This window comes from Panthera tigris, chromosome B2 (assembly GCF_018350195.1).
Source record: "Panthera tigris isolate Pti1 chromosome B2, P.tigris_Pti1_mat1.1, whole genome shotgun sequence".
In the NCBI taxonomy this organism is placed as follows: Eukaryota; Metazoa; Chordata; class Mammalia; order Carnivora; family Felidae; genus Panthera; species Panthera tigris.
Window position 1 is genome coordinate 23,794,266 of NC_056664.1, and position 21,324 is coordinate 23,815,589.

At 40.4% G+C, this 21,324-nt stretch overlaps 1 protein-coding gene across 6 annotated transcripts in view; it reads right to left on the reverse strand.

Moving 5' to 3' along the window:
- The window catches only part of CDYL (chromodomain Y like), a 241,096-nt gene extending 223,008 nt beyond the window's left edge, over positions 1–18,088 (reverse strand). For 5 of the 6 annotated variants that reach the window (XM_042985824.1, XM_042985828.1, XM_042985827.1 and 2 more), the window contains exons 1-2: positions 17,947–18,088; positions 7,246–7,386 (exon numbers count right to left, since the gene is read on the reverse strand). In XM_042985824.1, coding sequence (XP_042841758.1) covers positions 7,246–7,248 — 3 coding nt within the window. In that variant the 5' untranslated portion in view covers positions 7,249–7,386; positions 17,947–18,088. Of the gene's footprint in view, positions 1–7,245; positions 7,387–14,374; positions 14,472–17,946 lie in introns of all 6 variants that reach the window. The other variant, XM_042985821.1, reaches the window with a different exon arrangement.
- Positions 18,089–21,324: the final 3,236 nt, after the last annotated feature.

Consider the following 21,324-nt stretch of genomic DNA (forward strand, 5'->3'; position numbering starts at 1 on the left):
TTAAATAGCCTTCATTGAGGACGCTGAGCCCCCAGGTGGCAGCTGAAATCCTCAGCAAACAGTGCATTTTATTGTGGTGGCGTCCCACCCGAAAGGGCAGCTGGAAGCAGTTTGTCAGTGAAAATGTAAGAAAGAGAATCCGTGACCACTCAGGGCTTATGTTAAATATCAAATGGAGGTACTTCAAAATTTTAATTTCTTTTGGTGGGGGTGGCGGGTTGGATGGAATGGAGAGAGACAAGGAGAAAAGAAAACACTACGCTTTGGGGAAAAAAAAAGAAGATATTTGGTCAGAGGGATGACTTGATCATTTTCCCCATTGTTCGGTGTTGGTTCATGCCCCCCACAGCAGGTGAGCCCGGAGTGTCTGAAGGGATGTATATTGCCCATCTACCTCACATATGGACATGAAGGTCTTTTTGTGTCTGAGAAGACCCCTTAAATTTTCTTCTCAATACATAGGTAAGATTTCTACCCTTCTGCCTCTCCTGAATGCATGTTGCTTGGCTACACTTCATTACTTACCGATTTGGATTACCTCAAGTGGGTTGAAACAAAGAAAACTCATACTTCTCTGAAAACCCTTTGTTCAGTGGAATGCCATACTTGTCTGAACTCATCCGCCGTATTTGCCGATGGCTACTCAATGTCAAGGAGCAGAGATGAGCAGATATGTTTGCAGATTCTATGGCATACTTTCTTTAGTTACTAAAATATAAAGTTACCAAAACTATGTATCTAAATGTATATATAATATATACTAGGGTAAGGCAGAGAGTGTGAGTGTGGACATTAATTGTGGGCCTACTTCCTGTCAGGTATTTTTTTGAAATTATATTACTACTTAATCCTTACAACAATCAATGAGTTATCCATTATTTCCCTCATTTTACAAAGGAAGGAATGGAGACTCAGTAACCTATTCACAATCACTTTAAAGGTAACAGGCACTTTTTGCATGGCAACCTGTGGTCTTTTTGTGAGACATTAGCTGCCATGATGCTGCAATTGTGTGGGGAATTTCAGCAGTTTGAATGCTATCAGAATGAAAGCTAACTTTATGATACATTTATTGGTGTTTTCACCTCTAAACATTGAATGAATGGTGGTGGAGGGGATAATACGAAGGGAAGCATTTTGGGGATCACATTGGTAGTGATTTCCTGTAATGTTTCTTCTGTAAATCTAAGTTGTCACTTAGAAAATCTGATGCAGCCGACAGTGTATAATACAGTTGCTTTCATTACTGGGTAATCTGCCCATTTGTTTCCAGCTTTGACAAGAATGGACAAACTTTAGAAAAGCATGGAGACTCTTGCTTTTGATAAGAGAAGGTTGCTTCAGAGTAAAAATATTGGCAGAATACCACAGAGTAAATCCAACAAGGTAACTTAGTGCCACCTTGCAGATATCCTCAAATTATTTTGTTGGAGTTATTAAGGGAAGGAATAGATGTACAATTCAAACTCTGACTCAATCATGAAAGTAGCAGAGGTAGATACTTTAATATTTCTACAAATATCTCTTGAACTCTCAGGGTTCATTCATTTTAAGTTAACTAAAGATAGACCATGCCAAAAGGCATAAAGAACTAAACTTGATTTCTTTCTTTTTTTTTTTTTAAATTTTTTAAACATTTATTCATTTTTGAGAGAGAGAGAGAGCATGTGCAGGGGAGGGTCAGAGAGAGAGGGAAACACAGAATCCGAAGCAGGCTCCAGGCTCTGAGCTGTCAGCATAGAGCCTGACGCGGGGCTCGAACTCATGGACCATGAGATCATGACCTGAGCTGAAGTTGGACACTTAACCAACTGAGCACCCAGGCACCCCTAAACTCAACTTCTATTTACTTCCCCAAGGACTAGTTATATCTTAACACTCAGTTTTTTGGTGCTAGCAAATGGTACAGGGAGATGATAGGTGTGCATCTGAAATAATGCTTTAAGATTTCTCCTATATTTTAAATTGCTAAAAGCAGAAGCCAGGCTTAACTCTGTTTGGGCCCCTGCAGACCCAGTCTTTGCTCTGCTCCATGGCTTGGGATGCTGACAGATGAGAACTTTATCAACAGGCTTCCTTCCTCTGCCTTCTAGTTGGATACAACCAAGGGGAGGCATCTTTGCAAATCTGGAGAGTGGAAGGACACAGAGGTCTAGGCTCTCTCCCCACTGGGTTGTGGTGAATTCAGGAGGACATCTCTCACTGAACAGTTGCCTTCTTCAGGTTCTGATAATCTACCTCTTCAGGTGCTGGTGTCTCCCCACTGTTGCTAGCCCAGGATCCTGCCCAACATCTTGTTGGATTCCCTAACTCTGCCCATACCTCCGTCAGTAACCTCTTTATGAAAGTCTCCTCAAATTAGTTTGGCCATGCCACCCAACTCTTGCCTGAACCCTGACCGACTGCTTTTCAGCACAGTGCTTTATACATACATACAGAGGCTTTTAAATTCAATGAAAAAGAATGGCTTGACCCTTCTGATATTTGCATTCAAATATTGCTTATTGTAGGGTGACCAATTGTCCCTGTTTGTTTGGGTCTGAAGGGAGCTCCCAGGATGCAGGAATTTTAGTTTTGAAATTGGGACAGTTCTGGGCAAACCAGATGAATTGGTCACTGTAGCAATACGTTTTTAAAATTTGTAATTGGTTTAGAAAAGCATTATCTTATCTTTGAAAAGATTTCTATGATCATATTTAAGCTAAAGTTGTTTTACTAAATAGAGTGTTCCCCACTAATGAGAAAATTTGTGTCTGAAATGATTCTTGTAAGGCACATCGGTGTAATGTGAGCAGAGGATGTGTTATTTTTTTTGCCTGTTCAAATCTGTTTACTCTCCAGAGGAAGTCACCCAAGGAACTAGTGAGACATCAGGGTGATGATGTATAAGTGCTTACTAAGAAGTTTTGAATGAATAGAGGGGCAAAGTACATCACAGTGAAAAAGAGCTGCTTGAATATGGTTTCTGATTTAAAAAACACTTTTGGGCATTTTAAATGACAGTTCTCTGTATCCCTGTCCTTCCAGTGTGCTGTTATCCTGAAAACGTAGGAAGATATTTGCATATTAGGAAGAATGTATTTTATTGCTTTGTGTAACTAATTCCATTTGTTGGTATATTTTAATTCCTAAGAGATCAGTTTGAAAAGAAAAGCGACAACCTCAAACAAAGCTAATATTTTAAGAAGAAATCTTTATTTACATGTTGGGATATAGTTGGATTATATATATTTTTCCCATCAGAAATGTGTTTATTAAATGACAATATTAACAGTGATCATACTGCTTTTGTAAATAGGCTGCCTGGGAGGAGGAAATTCAATAGAGTTAGAAATCCACCATGATCTGAATGCTTTTCAATTCAAGATATTATTTTCTGGTAGGAGAGCTTTTGACTATTCACTGTAGGAAGCCAGAATTGCAAATATGTATCCCTTTACTCCTGCCACTCACTCTCAATCTTCTTGATCTACTTCTGTTCCCCAAATCATTGTTCTCTTCTAAGAGCTGGACAAGTCATTTAAAACAAATTGGTAATATTGACTGTGGTTTAAATTAGAATTTAGTAATTTACCTCAGGTGTGTTTGGAGAGCTCCCTTTGGTATTGTCTCTGAAATGGCTGTTGTCAACATTGTTTTCTGACTATAAACTTACTATAAGGAATGTGTGAAAGATATTGACCTAAGTGTATTAAATTTACCTCATTGCAATAAACATTTATTGAGTGCCTACTATGTGTAAGAGGATAATAGAAAATCAGACTTCATAAAAGGAAGGTATCACTTGAAACATCACACAGATGGAAAGAAAAAAAAAAGCAGTAGTCACTCATTTGGGTTAAGTTTTAAAAAATTACATTCTGTATATTCATAGCTATTTTTAGACCGAGTTTTCAAGATTGGATTCCTCTTTTCTTTTGTAACCTTGTGCAACTTGTAAGAGTTTAACTCCATGTTCATAAGTAACATTTTTTTTTCTTCAGAGAAATGTGAGAACATGAAATAAGATCCTAGAGTCCCACAGTAAATTTTCCATGGCCTCCGTGGCTTGTCCACAGATGTGCCTTGCAGGATTATTATGTGTTGCTCGTGGCTGAGAATGTAGTAGAATTTCAGTTTAATGGACTTAGTAATAATTATTGGGTCACACTCCTTGGTTGCTGTTGCCATCCAAATGGACTGCAGAAATGAACACAGAGGTCAAAGAACCTGTGCCCCTGTTCAACACAGACAGGAGCATCTGGTCCAAATGTGAATTTTCTTTGGTGGCAGAGACCACTTTCTTTCTCCGTAATGGCAATAGGAAATGTGCTGGGGAAATGACAAAAGATTGTCAGAATGGAAGTTTGGGTGACCATTCCAGTGAAGAAATTGTGCTGACAAAAACAGATCAAGAAAATCTCACATTGCAAGTGGGCAGATTATCTGATCATAACTCAAAATGCCTCATCCTGGCTAATAATGGTGTGTTTTGAGGTTTATCAGTCAAGGGTCAGCCCATAATAGTTCTTCTGCCTTTGTTGTCTTCATTATAGCTTCATTTCTTTGGCTCCAGATGTTATTTTCATGTTCATGAAAATGAGTCATTAAAAGCCGTAAAAAGTGAATATCTTATTGTTTAAAGCAATTAAGTAACAGTCTGCTCAGGTCTTGTAAGAATGGGGTCAAGATAGGTGTATGGATGGGGAGGGAGGCCACCTGACGTGGGAGGAGTACTTAAAGGAGGGGCAAGATTCAGTCAAAGTTTAAACTGTTTGATGTTACATTTTGTCCAAGGACGATATGTATTAATACAGTTAAACATATCTTTTTTTCTCCTTTTTAAAAAAATTTAAATTCAGGTTAGTTAACATATAGTGTAGTATTGGTTTCAGGAGCAGAACTTAGTGATTCATCACCTATATATAATTCCCAGTGCCCATCCCAACAAGTGCCCTGCTTAATGCCCATTACCCATTTAGCCCATCCCCCCGCCAACACCCCTCCAGCAACCCTCAGTTTGTTATCTGTATTTAAGAGCCTCTTATGATTTGCCTCACTGTCTGTTTTTTATCTTATTTTTGCTTCCCTTTCCCTATGTTCATCTGTTTTGTTTCTTAAATTCCACCTATGAGTGAAATCATATATTTGTCTTTCTCTGACTGACTTATTTCACTTAGCATAACACATATCTTTTGACCCTGAATTCCACTTTAAAAAGTTTATATTAAGAGGGGTGCCTGGGTGGCTCTGTCTGTTAAGTGTCCGGCCCTTGGTTTTGACTTGGGTCATGATCTCATGGTTCATGAGTTTGAGCTCCCCCATTGGGCTCTGTGCTGTTGGTGTGGAGCCTGCTTAGGATTCTCTCTCTCCCTTCCCTGCTCGCACTCTCTCTCAAAATAAATAAACTTAAAAATTTTTATATTAAGGAAAACCCAACAAAATACATGCACAAAGGTGTTTATCACAGTATCATTTAAAAGCAGTTAAAATTTTTTTTAATGTTTATTTATTTTTGAGACAGAGAGAGACAAAGTATGAATAGGGGAGGAGTGGAGAGCCGGAGACACAGAATCTGAAGCAGGCTCCAGGCTCTGGGCTGTCAGCACAGAGCCCAACGCCAGGCTTGGAACTCAGGAGCCGTGAGATCATGACCTGAGCAGAAGTCGGATGCCCAACTGACAGAGCCACCCAGGTGCCCCTAAAAGCAGTTTCAAAGTGAAAATAATTTGAGTGCTTATCAGTAAGGAGTTGGGATTCTCTGCAGGAATCCAAAATGTTGATGTAGATGTGTATTTCATGTAAAGCCATGGTGTATTATTTAAAGAGAAAAAATAACAAAAAATATGTCTAACATCATCCAATTGTTTTTAAAAAAATACTTGAGTTAAAAAAAGAATCAATATATAGAGATAAATTTGCATTAATTGCATTAATTACATAGAAAAGCTTAGTACTATAAAATATTTTTTCTGAATAGTAGGTTATATGAATATGAAATATGAATGATTTTTTAAAATTTGTTTTATACTTTAAAAAATAATTGTACACATATTACCTTAAAAATCAGAAAAACAACAAAAACAAACAAAAAACTTCTCATTTTAAGAACTGAAATACAACTTTGCCTAAGCAGAAGTCCCTAACTGTAGGTCCTGGGTGCCTCAGCTGTGGCAGGAAGTCTCTTTGCTAGGAAATTAAAACCCCCAGCTGCACGTAGGCTCTGGAAGCTGTAGCAGTAAAAGTATCCTAGTAGTCAAAACAGGAGTCAAACAGCTGAGAACACACTCTTTCAAACATGACTTTGGACGCTACTTCTCACCCACCTCTCTCTTCCTGGTTTTTGTCCCATGTCCTCACTGCCTGCTAATGCTTACATCTGAATGCCCCACTGATTTCAAACTCATTCCCCAAACTGACTTAGATCTCCACCAGGTCTTTTCTTATGGGATGTAATCTCTCCCTCATTTGACCTTCCATAGTTCTTTGTAGCCTCTGTTGGGGCACCTATCTCCTGCAACCTGTATCGTATTGATTTGAGCACTTGTCTTATTCCCTTTGCAGAACAAAAGCTCCTTGAGGCAGTGTTTTTGTCTTACTCCTGGCTGTCTACCCTGAGGCCCCTAGTTCCATGCTTTTCTTATGGGAGGCACCCAAAACCATGTACAGTAAATCAATGACAGGACGGACAGATGACTTCTGCAGGTTGCTAGCTCTCATGACATCTGGGCTTGCTTGTTATTTCTTAGCCATGTAGAAAACCACTTTCTCATCCAATTTCATCCTGTCAAAAATCCAGGCATGCCTTAGTGAAGATAAGGCAGAACAAATTAATGCTGCCTTCTCTGATATTTATAAACACAGGGTATAGGATGTGCTATCATTTGACTTGGAGGAAGTAGAAAATGGAACCCAGCCAACTATTTCTTAGGTCATTAAAAGTTATTAAAGAAAGCAATAAGAGACATGAAAGTAACCATTGCAGTAAAGGGGAAGCTCTAGCTACAAAAAAATTAATTTAGAAAGGCCAGATAGAAGAAGATTCAGAGAATGGAAGGAGAATTCAAGAGAGGAGGAAAGGAGAATGCAAGAGAGAAGGAGTTGTCAAAACAGCTATGGAATGATAACTGTAGAATAACCAGAATGCTTCTGTTGAACAATTTCTGAACACGTACCGGTACGATTACTAGTTTTAAATAAAAAGGGGTCCCTCTAAGAATTCTGCCCTACTGGATCAGAACAAATTCAGGTGCTGGAAGGTCTTACCATTGTTTCTCTTCAGAAATAACTTCCTAATAGTATTCCCTGTATCTCCAGCTCTTATTTCTTCTTTTCTCCAGGCTGGTCCGTGTCCTGCCTGGAATGCCATAAAATTCTTCTGAGGTCTCTGCGATCTCTGATCACCACCTGCAATTACAATCCCCACAAGAGGAATTTACTAAAGTAATTGGAAAATGAAGTCTCACAGCATTTAACTACTTTCCACAAGGTCCATATTGAATTTGAGAGTGAGCCAGCGTTTTGTGCTTGTGTGGTGGAAGCAATAAATATCATTAAGCACTGCATCAAAGTAGCAATGCATTTAAAACGATAAAGGATAAAAAACAATTTTCAAAATTGTCAAACTTGCTCTTCTCCACCTCAGTAGATGTCAATATCTTGCTTACTTGCAATGTATCATGAAGTATTGCAATATATTAAAGAGTTAGTAAGCCAAGTGGCCTCATGTTCATCATGAGGGTGGGAAGACTGCCATTTGTGATCATGAACATTTGTGGGCATACACCTTAAGGACCAATTCAGTGTCTCTCTTTCCCTTTTGTAATAGGCTAGTGGACATAACAATGACAGTGAGATGGTCCTTGTCCTCAAGTGACCTTCAGCGTAGTAGGGAGACAAAGACATAGGTCTTATACAAAAGACGTCTTATACAAAAGGTCTGAAAACGAGGAAGTAAAGTGTGTTTGATGGAGAGTTGGAAGTGATTCGTTGTGATGTAGAGAGAGCAAGAGCAAAGTCAGAGTCATGGAAAAGCATGTTGTGTTTTCAGAGCAGGGAGTGGATTGGCATCCACTTGTGGCAGAAGGTTTATGGAAACACATAGTCAGAGATAGTTCTAGAAAGTCTATACCTTTAGGAATTGGTTTTAAAAAAAATTTTTTTTAATGAAACTCATTGTCAAATTGGTTTCCATACAACACCCAGTGCTCATCCCAACAGATGCCCTCCTCAATGCCCATCACCCACTTTCCCCTCCCTCCCACACCCCATCAACCCTCAGTTTATTCTCAGTCTTTAAGAGTCTCTTAAGGTTTGCCTCCCTCCCTCTCTAACTTTTTTTTCCCCCTACCCCTTCCCTTCCCCCATGGTCTTCTGTTAAGTTTCTCAGGATCCACATAGGAGTGAAAACATATGGTATCTGTCTTTCTCTGTATGACTTATTTCACTTGGCATAACACTCTTCAGTTCCATCCACGTTGCTATAAGAGGCCATATTTCATTCTTTCTCATTGCCAAGTAGTATTCCATTGTATATATAAACCACAATTTCTTTATCCATTCATCAGTTGATGGACATTTAGGCTCCTTCCATAATTTGGCTATTGTTGAGAGTGCTGCTATAAACATTGGGGTATAAGTGCCCCTATGCGTCAGCACTCCTGTATCCTGGTTTTGGATAAATAAAAAAATCTGAGGTCATTCCCTGTGACTTTTAAGACACTCATCTTGAAAACGATTTTAACTCATGTCATATACAGCTGAGCAAAGCCCTAACTCAGGTAGTACATCAAGATCACTGTTGCCAACACAGGGAACTGGGAAAAATGAGGTTTCGCTAAACCAGTAAGAACGCTTAAGGAATTTGGTGGTAGTCAGCACTGGCCAACACTTCTGACGGGTACTGAGGTTTGGTGGGGAATGTCTGACTTGACTCTAATTGGGCTGATATCATCTCCCAACTAGTCCAACTGTCCTTACTGGGCTCCATATGAATGGCAGCTGATCTTTTATGTCATAGTTTAATTTGAGATCAAATGTGCTTTTCTTGGAAGCTGCCTTTCTGCATTAAGTCAGGGAATGCTCAGCTTTCAGCAGAAGAAGCTGATGGCTGGGGAGTGTGACCCCTCCCTCTGGGCTGACCAGCAGCAATGAAGGGGTCCAGGTTGGTCTTTGACCTCTTGAACCGTAATGATAATATATTTATTGAGAACTTATTATATAGCAGGCTTTGCACTGTGCATTGCAGATGTATTCTCTAATCTTCACAACAGCTCTCTGAGCAAGATTCTATAATTCTTGCTTGGTGGATGAAGAATTACAATCTATACAAGTTAACTTCCTTGAAGTAATGCTGTTAGTGGTGAAGCTGGGACTTGAACCCAGGCACTCTAAGGCTCTCAGTCTTATCTCTCTTCCACTGTCAAAACCTGGTTTCAGAAAAGGTGTTAAAGACATTCTGCTGCCAGGTAAAGTATGTATGGAGAGGCAATATGGTGTAGGGGTTAGGGATATGGACCATGCAGTCAATCTGACATGAGTTTGTATACTGGCTCCATACCTTCCCTGTGTGAACAGACAGATGACCTAGCCCTCCAGCCTTCAGGGTTCACATCTGTAAGATGCTGCTAACAGCTGCACATACCTCATAGATTATCCTAACTGTGAAGTGAAATGATGTATACAACTCTCCTGGCACGTGTTTTGCTCTCAACAAATGTGAGCTGCTGTTTTTATCCATGAGAAGTCATGCATACATTGTCCACCACTTGGATGTTTTACCAATCAAATACTACTTAACCCAAAATAAATGACTTTAGTGGTAGAACTTTCTAAGAATCTGTACTCAATTATTAAGGAATCTGTACTCAACCGTTAAATAATTATTAAGTAATAGGCAAATATCTACTCAATTATGAAAAGCTCAAATAATACAGATGACCAAGTGGTCTTTAATCACTCACACAGTGAAATCTGACTCTTCCTTAATTCTGTTGGGGGCCCCCCATGAAAGGGACAGAGGGGTTCTTCGTGAGCATCTGGAAGTGATGCCATGCAGGCCACCTTCTTGGGGGTAGCTTTCCCCCAGCTTTACTGATCAAGGAAGCTTCTCTTGCTACTCCTATCAAAGCAGCTGGGGATCATGTATGTAAGGAATGGAAGTGTCTGATAGGCAGAGAAGCACCAGATTTGGGGAGGCAGTTCCAGTTTTGCTCTGTCCCTAACTTGCTGTGTGATCCTCGCCCTCGCTTCCTGACTATAAAATGGGGGCTTAAAGTTAGAGAATCATCAGCCCCATCTCCAGGGGCCATTTCACTAGACGTCTTCATGTGATAAATACAGAAATGATGACCCACCTCCACACTAACAGAGTTGCCCAGGGTCACATACCTAGTAAGAGGCAGAGCTAAGACTAGAAAGAACCTCTCACCCCTAGTTCTCAGGTCCTGGATATCTGTAGTGAATGAGTGGTGAATGTTTTTCTTTCTTCTCTCATCCAGTTTCTCATCAACAGGAGCCATTTTGAGCTCTACAGTCCTCTGGCTCTACCAATCTCTCTCTCTCTCTTTCTCTCTCTCAGAGACTAGCAAAGTTGTCCCAGGCATGAATGAGTATATAAAGGAAGTAAAGCCTCTTTTTTCCCTGGCTTGGGGGATCCCACTGTGATAGGACTTAGTGCACCTTCAGCAGCTGTCCTGGTCATGAATGCCCTTCAGCTGCAACCAGGAGGGCGGCGCTACTCACCCACGACCATCCTGGGTCTCTAATCAAAGCCATCAACTTCTGAGAATGGGGATGGCAGCCACCTGTGGGGACCCAACCCCCTCTGTCTTCTTCATTTCCTTTCTTACTCTATTTCTACCTTCACTTGAGACCCTGCCAACAGCCTTGCCCAGGAAGAAATTCAGAGGAATTTCTGGCATCTCTGCCACCCTCTTTCCCCTCCCCAGGAATGTAAATTGCTTCGAAGTCTGCCAATGACTTGGGATAACACAGTTATTATTGCTCGAGTGCAGAATTCTGGTTCTCTCGCTGCCACATGTTCCTAGCCTGAAATCCTTCAGTTTGATGGCAGCAGGGTTTACTTCTAGTTAACTGTTGTCTTTTTTCTTTTCTTTTTCCTTTCCTTTCCTTTCCTTTCCTTTCCTTTCCTTTCCTTTCCCTTCCCTTCCCTTTCCTTTTTTTTTTGAGAGAGAGAGAAAGAGAGAGAGAGAGAGAGAGAGAGAGAGAGAGAGAGAGAATGAGTGGGGGAGGGGCAGAGAGAGAGGGGGACAGAGGATCCAAAGCAGGCTCCAGGCTATGTGCTGACAGCAGAGAGCCCAACATGGGGCTTGAACTCACAAACCATGAGATCATGACCTGAGCAGAAGTTGGACATTCAGCCAACTGAGCCACCCAGGCTCAACCCAGCCAACAGCCACCTTAACTGTTGTTTTTTAATTTTCTACTGCCAGTAATAGCCTGCCCTCCTGTAGCCTCTGTTGAAGCCCCTCACCAGACAGCACAGATATATACCTCCTCCACCCACCCAGAAGACAAAGTCACATACACACAACAAATGATCATCAAGGAAGATTTTCAGAAAATCACCCTAGGGTCTGAATTACCCAGAGCGCTGTGGTACTGGGCTGTTCTCTGGGCTTGCCACCAAATACAGCAGGTAAATGACCTACCTCTGAGAAAGATGTAGCTTGTAAGGCAAAGTCAGAGAAGTAAGAAGGTTTTTTGCTCTCCATGAGGAGAAACTGAGGAGATTACAGTGTGATAGGACACAGGGCAGGAGGGAATGCAGGAGGAGAGAAAAAGGAAACAGACAGTCGTGATTAAGCAACAATAACAGCTATGGGGCTCGGTAGACTTGAGTAACTTTTATCTGAGCTCTCACATTCACTAGGTGTGGGACCTCCAGTAAATCACTTTACCTTCCTGCTTCGTCATTTCCTTGTCTGCACCAGGAGAGGGTTGGGTTAAAGGGCCCCTTCTGGAGAAAGCATTCAATTAGCACACCATCTCTTCTTCACACTAGGGGCTTGGGTGGAGGGAGGAAGGTAGAGGATCTTTAGCTATGGTTCTTGCCCCTGTGAAGTTTGTGATCTTGTTGGGAAGACCAGTACGGGGACTCAGGGGGGTGATAAATTCACTGTGTGGGATTATGTGTGGAATTGCAAGGCTTAAGTCAACCACAGGGATTTAGAAAAGGGACAGGAACTGAGGTCTGGGATGCTTCTTGAAGGAGGCAAGACATGAGAAGGGCCTTGAAGGGTGACTAGAATGTAGGAACAGGAGGGGAGAAAGGAAGGGGAACCTGCGGAGTGGAGCCGAGGTGCCTGTAGGAAGAAGGAGCTGAATATAGTATGCAGACAGAGCCCGTTATGTAAGCCTTGAAAGCCATTAGATTTCTTCCTTTTTTTCTTTTTAAGAATTTTTTTTTTGAGAGAGAGAGTACAAGTGCGTATGGGGGGGAGGGGCAAAGAGAAAGGGAGAGAGAATCCCAAGCAGGTTTTGCACTGTGAGCACAGAGCCTGATCTAGGGCTCCATCCCATGAACCATGAGATTGTGACCTGAACTGAAATTGAGTGGGACACTTAAACTACTGGGCCACTCAGGTGCCCCAAGACTTCTGTTTTTAAAAGAATTGTTTCTGGTATCAAAGGGTTAGAGGTAAATTTGATTAAATAAAGAGGGATGAAACAGGAAGTGGTTCTCAATCCTGGTGGCACATTGAAATATGAATACCTCAGCTCCTTCTCTAGAAATTCTGATTTATTTGGTCTGGGGAGAAAGTCAAAGGATAGTTCCTTCTTGTGTCTCCCTCTCTTCTTTTTCTCCCTCCTTTCTCTTTCTCTTTCTCTTTCTCTTTCTCTTTTTCTCTTTCTGCAGTTATTTGGGTATGAGGTGATAAGGGCCTGAAATAAAATAGTAGCAATTGAAATGGAGAAGAAATTAAGATAAAGAGACATTTTAAAGGTAAACTGCCAGGTACCTTGCTAATGAACCACAGGGAATTAAAGACAGATTCCATTCATTTCTTCAAAATATTTATTGAGCACTTAGCATATGCCTTATACTGAATCAGAAGCTATGGGGAATTCTTGTTCAACAAGAACTGAATTCTTGTTCATGAGCGTATTTATTTTTTCTTACCTTTTTTATTATTTATTTTTTTAACTTTTTTAACATTTATTCATTTTTGAGAGACAGAGAGAGAGCGCGAGATGGGGAGGGGCAGAGAGAGAAGGAGACACAGAATCCAAAGCAGGCTCTCAGCTCTGAGCTGTCAGCACAGAACCCGATGTGGGGCTTGAACCCACAAACCACAAGATCATGACCTGAGCCGAAGTCAGGCACTTAACTGACTGAGCCACCCAGGCGTCCCTTTTATTTATTTATTTTTTTAATCATCAGCATATTTATTCAAAGCTATAACTTTGCCTTTAAGAATTGCTTTAGCTGTGTTACACAAATCCTATCATATAGTGTTTCGTTTAGTTCTATTTATTTTTTATTTTTTAATTTTTTTTCAGTGTTTTTTTTTTTAATATATGAAATTTATTGTCAAATTGGTTTCCATACAACACCCAGTGCTCATCCCAAAAGGTGCCCTCCTCAATATAACTATTTATTTTTTAAAACCAAGTGTCATTTAATCATATGTCACCTAGTTTCTGGACATGTGGGATTTTATTTTAGCTATCTCTTAAAAAATATTGATTCCACAATTGCATTGTAGTTAGAGGACATTGTCTGAATGGGATTGATTCTTCAGAATTTATGGAATTCTGTTATAAATGTGCTACATATATTTAAAAAGAATATGTTTTCTGTTTATTTTGGGTATACGTATATTATTTAAATTGTATTTTCTGCTCATGAATATCATGCTCTTTTTATGTCTATTTGACCTATAGTTCTTAGAGATGCACATTAAAACATTTCCAACTATGGTTGTTAATTTACATATATGTTTCTGTTTATTTTATCCAGTTCATGAGATTGTACTATTAGGTGCATGTAGACTTATAATAATTATATCACATTGATTATATCCATTGTTATTTAATTAAACATTTAAAATTATGAAATAATATACAAGCAAAAAGCTGATAAACTTTTATGCACCTTTGAAGAAATACTTCTACAATATTCCTATAACTGTGACTAAGGCCGAAAATAAAACATTGCCAACATTCAAAAATCAAAAGGTAACACAGAAAAAATCTAACCTTCCCCATCACGAAGCTACCTTTCTCACAAAGTCTTCCATACACCACATGCTTCTTAGGGATCAGGCTGTTCGTGGCCATGCATTCATTCCGCCCTTCATTACACCCAGCCATCTCAACACCTTTCCCTGCACTGTGACTCCCACTGGGCAACCCCTCCCTCCAGCCCCACCTTCTGATACTTCAAGCTGTCACTCAGTGGTGCCTCTGTGGAGAACTTTCTTCATTGTGTCTGCTAGAGGGACTCTAGCCCTCTCTTCTCCATATATCTTCACACCATAAGAAAAAAAAAAACAAAAAACCTTCATCCAGTTTCTGTATTCTTCTTGTAGTATAGTTATTTTCTTTATCATCTACTAGATGTAAGCTCCTTGAAGGCAGGACCAGGGTCTTGCCAACTGAATTCTGTTGAATTCTTGTTGAAATTCTTGTTGAAATTCAGTTGAAAACAAATGAGTTACCACTTTACACCCATTAGGATTACTCTCATAAAAGCAAAATTACAAGTGTTGTGAAGATAATTATTAACTTTATTAATTATTAACTTTTTAAATTAAGGTATTATTTTTATGCAATGAAATTTACCGAGTTTAGAAGTCAGAGTTTTTAAGGTCTCAAATGCCCAGATAAGGGATTTGGATGGCCAGAGCTCACATGGTGCAATAAAAAATTCAACAGACTTGTTGGCATCGAATTATAGTTCCACCATTTGCCAACTATATGATCTTAGACCAATTACTTTTGTCTCAGGACCTTATTTTCTCATCTTCAACCATAATAGGACTACATCTCCAGGAGAATATGAAAAGGGTATAGCGTACAAATAATGCTTGGCACATAATAAGGATGTGAGAGGTAATAGTTCATTTTCTGTTTTACTCATCAGAATCTTCAAGTTCATAGTCTCTGCACCCTTTTAAAGGTGGTTCTGATGTACAGCTAAAGTTTCAAATCATTGGTGTAGGCAGTGGGGGCCATGGCAGGCTTTGCTCGGGGCAGTGGCATGATTAAGGCTATACACTGGGAGGGTGAGTCTCAAGTGGCACCCACTGGGCCTAGAAGCCTGGGAAAATGTGGAAAGGCAGAGTGTGGAGAGCAGGTGGAAAATTTGATTCAGAGGAGATGGTGATGAGCTTGGTTTCAGTTAATGTTTGTTTATTCATCAATAAGCAAACACTGATTCAGGCCTACTTTGAGTGCGCCCTTGTATTTCATACATAGATAAATGCATCCTCACTTCCCTGACTCATCTCTTAAGGAACAATTCTTAGAAGGCTTTCTGTGACCTCTCTCTTCCTTGTCTTCTAGCTGACTCAGTGATTATACTGGTAGCAGCATTTTAGGAAAGGTTAGGAGTTTTCAGTTGACTATGGAGTACAGAGCTCTCAACCACAGGTATTCCATTGGGGCGGTGGCTGGTAGGATAGTTCATGGCTTTAATCTTTCTTTTAGGATCTTCTACCACAGCAGCTTCCTAGTCTAGATGTCATTATTAATATAAATCCCTAGACTCAGGTGCTGATTCTTTCTCCTCCCCTCCTCCTCCTCCTCTGCTTCCTCCTTCTCCCTCTTCTCCCTCTTCTTCCTCTTATTTCTCTCCTTCCTCTCCTTCTTCTTCGTCTTTGTCTTTGTCTTCTTCTTCTTCTTTTTTATAACACTAGGAACTGCCAGGCAGAGTTGAATAAACAGGAAACCATGATATCATTCCTCTAGTGTGATTAGGTCGCTGTAACAATGTCCAGCAGAATGGGCTGCACAGTGTTCTTGCTAATGTTTCCTGGACAGTCAACTTCATGGGGCAAATACACATCACCACAGAGGACTTATGCTGGCCACCTAACTGTCACCAGACCTTAAAAGAAGGATCAGAATATCCTTTATATCTTGTTTTGTTCTCAATAGGCCCGCATATCCCTGTTTTGTCTTGACTTTAGGTACATGGTCCCATGATTGGGGGAATTAAACTAGGCAAGGTGGTCAGAGAAGGGCCCAAGGAAGAGATTACTGGTGGCATATTGTGAGGGAGAATGGAAGCTAACCCTGGCAGGGTTAGGAGTTGGAGATTGCAGGGCGTGTGGAGACAGTTCATCCTTATGAACAAAAGGCAGAGCATGGAACTACTTAAAATGTAACTAGCACTTAAGAAGATGAGGCTGGAGAGATAGGTAAGGTATCTGGCTGGCATAAATTTTTAGGGCAGAGGCCCTAAGATCATTAGCACGATATTGAAAATTTTTTAAAGCAGGGAGGCAGATTTTCATTTTGAAAAGATCACATGACTGCTGTATAAAGACAAGATTAGTAAGGGCCAGAGTACTTTTGGGACTATTTCAGGTGAGAGGTGATGGTAGCTTGAGCTACACGATGTGCTAGAAATAGAAATAAACCAAAGACTTAAGCAGCAGATAGTCCTTGGTGATGAAATAGAAATGATGATGTGAATCAATGGGAGTTAAGATTGACTGCCTGTAAGGGGGTGACCATGGTGTCCTGTTGTCAATTCAACTCCATAGATCTAAAAGAAGATGCCTCATCTTTTCTCCATGTATCTCTATCTGGCTTGCTGTGGATGGAATGTTTGTTCCCCCCAAATTTATATTTTGAAATCTAACCCCCAATGGTATTAGGAGGGGAGGCCTTTGGGATGTGATTAGGTAATAAGGGTGGAGCCCTCATGAAAGGGATTGGTGTCCTTCTAGATTTTTTTTTAATGTTTATTTATTTTTGAGACAGAGGGAGACAGAGTGCGAGTGAGGGAGGGGCAGAGAGAGAGGGAGACACAGAATCCAAAACAGGCTCCAGGTTCTGAGCTGTCAGCACAGAGCCTGACGCAGGCCTCAAACCCACGCACTGTGAGATCATGACCTGAGCCGAAGTCGGACACTTAACCGACTGAGCCACCCGACTGAGTTGCCCTGGGATTGGTGCCCTTCTAAAGGAGACCCCAGAGAGCTTCCTCACCCCTTCTGCCATGTGAGGACACAGTGAGAAGACAGCTGTCTATGATCTAGGAAGTGATCTCTCTCCAGACACTGAATCTGTTGGTGCCTTGATCTTAGACTTCCCAGCCTTTAGAACTGTGAGATGTGTTTGCTGTGTAACCTACCCAGTCTGTGGTATTCTGTGATAGTAGCCCAAATGGTCTAAGACATGGCCGGTATCTGTTAATGATACAATCATTTTAGTCATTTGATCTAAAATCTGGACATAATTTTGGACTTCTCCCTTTCTTTTATCCTCAAATCCATGGCTAGTTGTTATAAAGTCCAGAATTTTCTCCTTTTGAAATGTCTCTTTCATTTCTCTCGCTCTTTTTTTTTTTTTTTTTTTTTAAATTCCAATTCAGTCCCTTATAAAATACCTGGCATTTGGTGCCTACATTTTATCTCCCAATTCTGGTCTCCATCCTGAACACTGGGTCTCTTAAACATTGCTCTCACCATTCTGTTCCTTCCACAGAACCTTGCAGGGAGTTCACCTTTGGCCTGAAGTGAAAATCTGAACACTTCGGTTTAAAATTCAAGGTTTTCTGCAGTCTGTCCCCAGTCGATTTTGCCAGTCTCTACTTCCCTACAATAGTAGTTTTAAAACTCTTTTAAAGCTACTGAACCCTTTGTTCAGATGGAATCTTTTGTTTGAAAACATGGCAGCTCCATCTGTACAGCAGGTGAGTGGAAGTTTTGGTTGGAGCAGGAATGGGGAGTGACTTCCTCTCCCCTCCCATTGCTTCCTTTCCTTCCCTACCTGCTTTGTCCCCTGAGATGAGCCTGTTCAGAACATTGTTTAAAGTCCATAGCCCTCCGGGGTTGCTCTTAGGTCGAAATAGGTGTTGTCCTCAAGGAACGAGTGGGTCACTGAAGCCAACATATGTTTCCCTCTGCTGGGCCTCTAGTCTGCCTCTCTTGGGGTTGTTTCCTCATTGGGCAGGGACTCTGCCTCATAAAAGGTCCCTCTGTGATGTAATATGCGCATCTTTACCACACCACTGTAATGAGTACAAGAGTAATTTTAACTATACTGGACATACGGCCTCTTGTACATCCTTTGAGAAACTGAGACCATCACAAGCACAGCCCTGTAAAAGCAGTTTTATAGAGACTGTCCCATGTGCTTCCGCACTCCCTTGGTCTGATTTAATTGAGAAAATATTATATCCAGAGCAGTGCTTTCCCAACCTGTGGATGGGGCCCTGGAACTTGTGTTTATAAATAGTCTCCTGAGTTCAGAACCAGTAAAATGGGCACTGGGAACAGTGAAGGAGGATGGAGATTTTAAGCTGAATCTAGGGGGTGGTGATATTCAGTGATAATACTATGATAGTGCTCTATGTGGATATCATAATGTCCAATATATTTTTCTCATGAAGGAACAGAAGAGTTAGTGCAGAAGAACAGGTTTGCAGGGATCATCTTTCAATTTTGAGCAGATGGAATTTAAAACACCTGTGAGCCAACTGAGTGTAGCTTTCCAGCCAGTAGTTGAAAATTTGGATCTAGGACTCAAGAATGAAGTTAGGGGAGGTGCCTGGGTGGCTCAGTTGGTTAAGCGTCCGACTTCAGCTCAGGTCATGAATTCACAGTCTGTGAGTTCAAGCCCTGTGTGCTTCTGTGCTTACAGCTGGGAACCTGGAGCCTGCTTCGGATTCTGTGTCTCCCTTTCTCTTTGCCCCTCCCCCACCCATGCTCTGTCTCTTTCTCTCAAAAAATGAATACATATTAAAAAAAAAATAAGAAAAAAAAAGAATGAAGTTAGGGCTAGACCGATCTGAGTTTGAGAGTCATCCTAATATAAGAGATAGGTAGACTGTGAAGGGGGTTGAGCTTTTTATTTTTATTTTTGGAAGATTGATTAAATGAATAATAGTTTATTCCAACTTTGAATTCTATGCTCCCATTTATAAGGGTTTTCAAAATCTTTTATATTTTAAGGTTTACTTATTTATTTTGAGAGAGACAGAAAGAGTGTGAGTGGAGGAAGGGCAGGGAGAGAGAGAGAGAATCTCAAGCAGGCAGTGCAGAGTCCATGCAGGGCTCAAATTCACAAAACCATGAGATCATGATCTGAGCCAAAATCAAGAGTTGGACGCTTAACTGACTATGCTACCCAGGCGCCCCTCTATGCTCCTATTTGAAAAAGAAAAAAATACTTCTATGTGCCAATACAAAAAAATAAATTCCAGGATAATATATTGATCTGAAAAGACATGTGAAATAATTCCTTTTTGTCTCAAGAGGTTGGGAGAGGGGTAAAATAATATATATCTCTATGCATAAGGAAACTAAAAAAATACTAAGAAATCTACAGAGGTAGGTGGGGTGGCAGGGAGACCATTCACTTTTCCTTTCTTTCTTTTTTTATTGTTTAACAATGTGGATTATTATCCATATAAAAATTAGCTTACAATATGATAAAAGGAAGGAGAGATTATAATAGTCCTGCCACATTTACATTTTCCAAGTAAGGAAATTAAAAGAAAAAAACCCTACCATTTATTGTAAGTGTTACATCATAAAGGAAAAGAAAGGGCATCTTGAAACCAACAAAAAGCAGTAAAGAATTACCATTTTTAAAGGCGGTCTTTTAAATTGATACAATATTGTTGTCTCTTTTGTACTTTGCTGTTGACCAGCGAGCACTTCATTACTACCTGGCTGTGGCCCTGAAGAAGTTGTGGAAACCACAACTTAATAAATTAGTAAATAAAATTTTCTTTTTCTTTTTTCTTTTTTTTAAATTGAATCTAATCAACATATGGTGTTATATTAGTTTCAGGTGTACACTATAATGATTCAACAATACTGTACGTTACTCAGTGCTCCTCATGACGTGTCCTCTTAATCCCCTTCACCTATTTCCCCATCCCCCCACCGACCTCTCCTCTGGTAACCATCAGTTTGTTCTCTAGAGTTAAGAGTCTGTTTCTTGGTTTCTCTCTCTCTCTCTTTTTCCTTTTGCTTGTTTGTTTTGTTTCTTAAATTCCATATGTGAGTGAAATAATACGGTATTCGCCTTTCTCTAACTTATTTCACCTAGCATTATACCCTCTAGAGTCATCGATGTTTGTTGCAAATGGCAAGATTTCATTATTTTTTTTTATGGCTGAGTCATATTCCACTGTGTATATATACCATAAAAGGGAGGAGAGTGAGCCTTTGTGAAATGCCTACATTAGGTCTCAAGAGGAAGGAAGCAGGGTGAGTAAAGGAGCTGGAAGATGTGGCCAGCGAGATAGCAGATACTCCAGTTCAGTCTCATTGTCCAGGGAGGGAAGAGCTTCAAGAAGGAGGGAGTAGGTGGCCGACAGAGCAAATACTGTTAACTGCAGTTACTGAGAAGGATAAGGGGTGAGCAGAGGCCAGGGTTTTGGAATTCAGGATTACGTTGCAGTTTTTGTAGACGTATGTATCCTGGGGAGAATTGTTTTTGCTGGCCTGAGAACTGATGGTAGGTGAGAGACCCCTTTTCCCCCCAGGGGCTCCACAGAGATAAGTTCAATCTGAAAGCCTCCTGTCTGTATTTTTCTTCCTGCTTTATAAGGAAAATAGTTTCAAAGGAATCCAGTGACCCAACAGAGGCTGATGAAACCCAGCAACATCGATTATTATGGGTGATTCTGAGAGCTGAGGTCCTTCAAATGAGAGATTCAACTTCATTTTTGGGGAAAATTTTTTACCTTGAAGAAGAGATCTTTCAGCCTTTCACCCTTACATGTATTTGGTTCAGAACCCTTCATGGCTACTCTCCTGTGGGAAATTTACTTCTCAGCCTTTCAGTAGGTACCTTCAAAGTACCATCTGTTTTGATGTATGCTTACCGGTGAGAGAAGGGGTCTCCAGGAGGCTCAGAATCTGGTTGGTGGTCCCAAACCACCTAGAAAGGCTTGAAACAATGGATCCAGAGTAAGATGTTTCTATAAGAGGAGAGTGAAAATAGGTCTGTTCAGGAGTTGATGTCATTTTCTAACTATTGATAATGGCCTTTTTTCTGTATTTCTGAATTTAGTACATATATCTCTACTGAGAACCCTCTTTCCAGGACAAATTTTGTTCGCATGTCAAAAATATTCCATCTATGTATGTGCCAAAATATTTGTTTAATTGAACAATGGTTGATTGTATTATT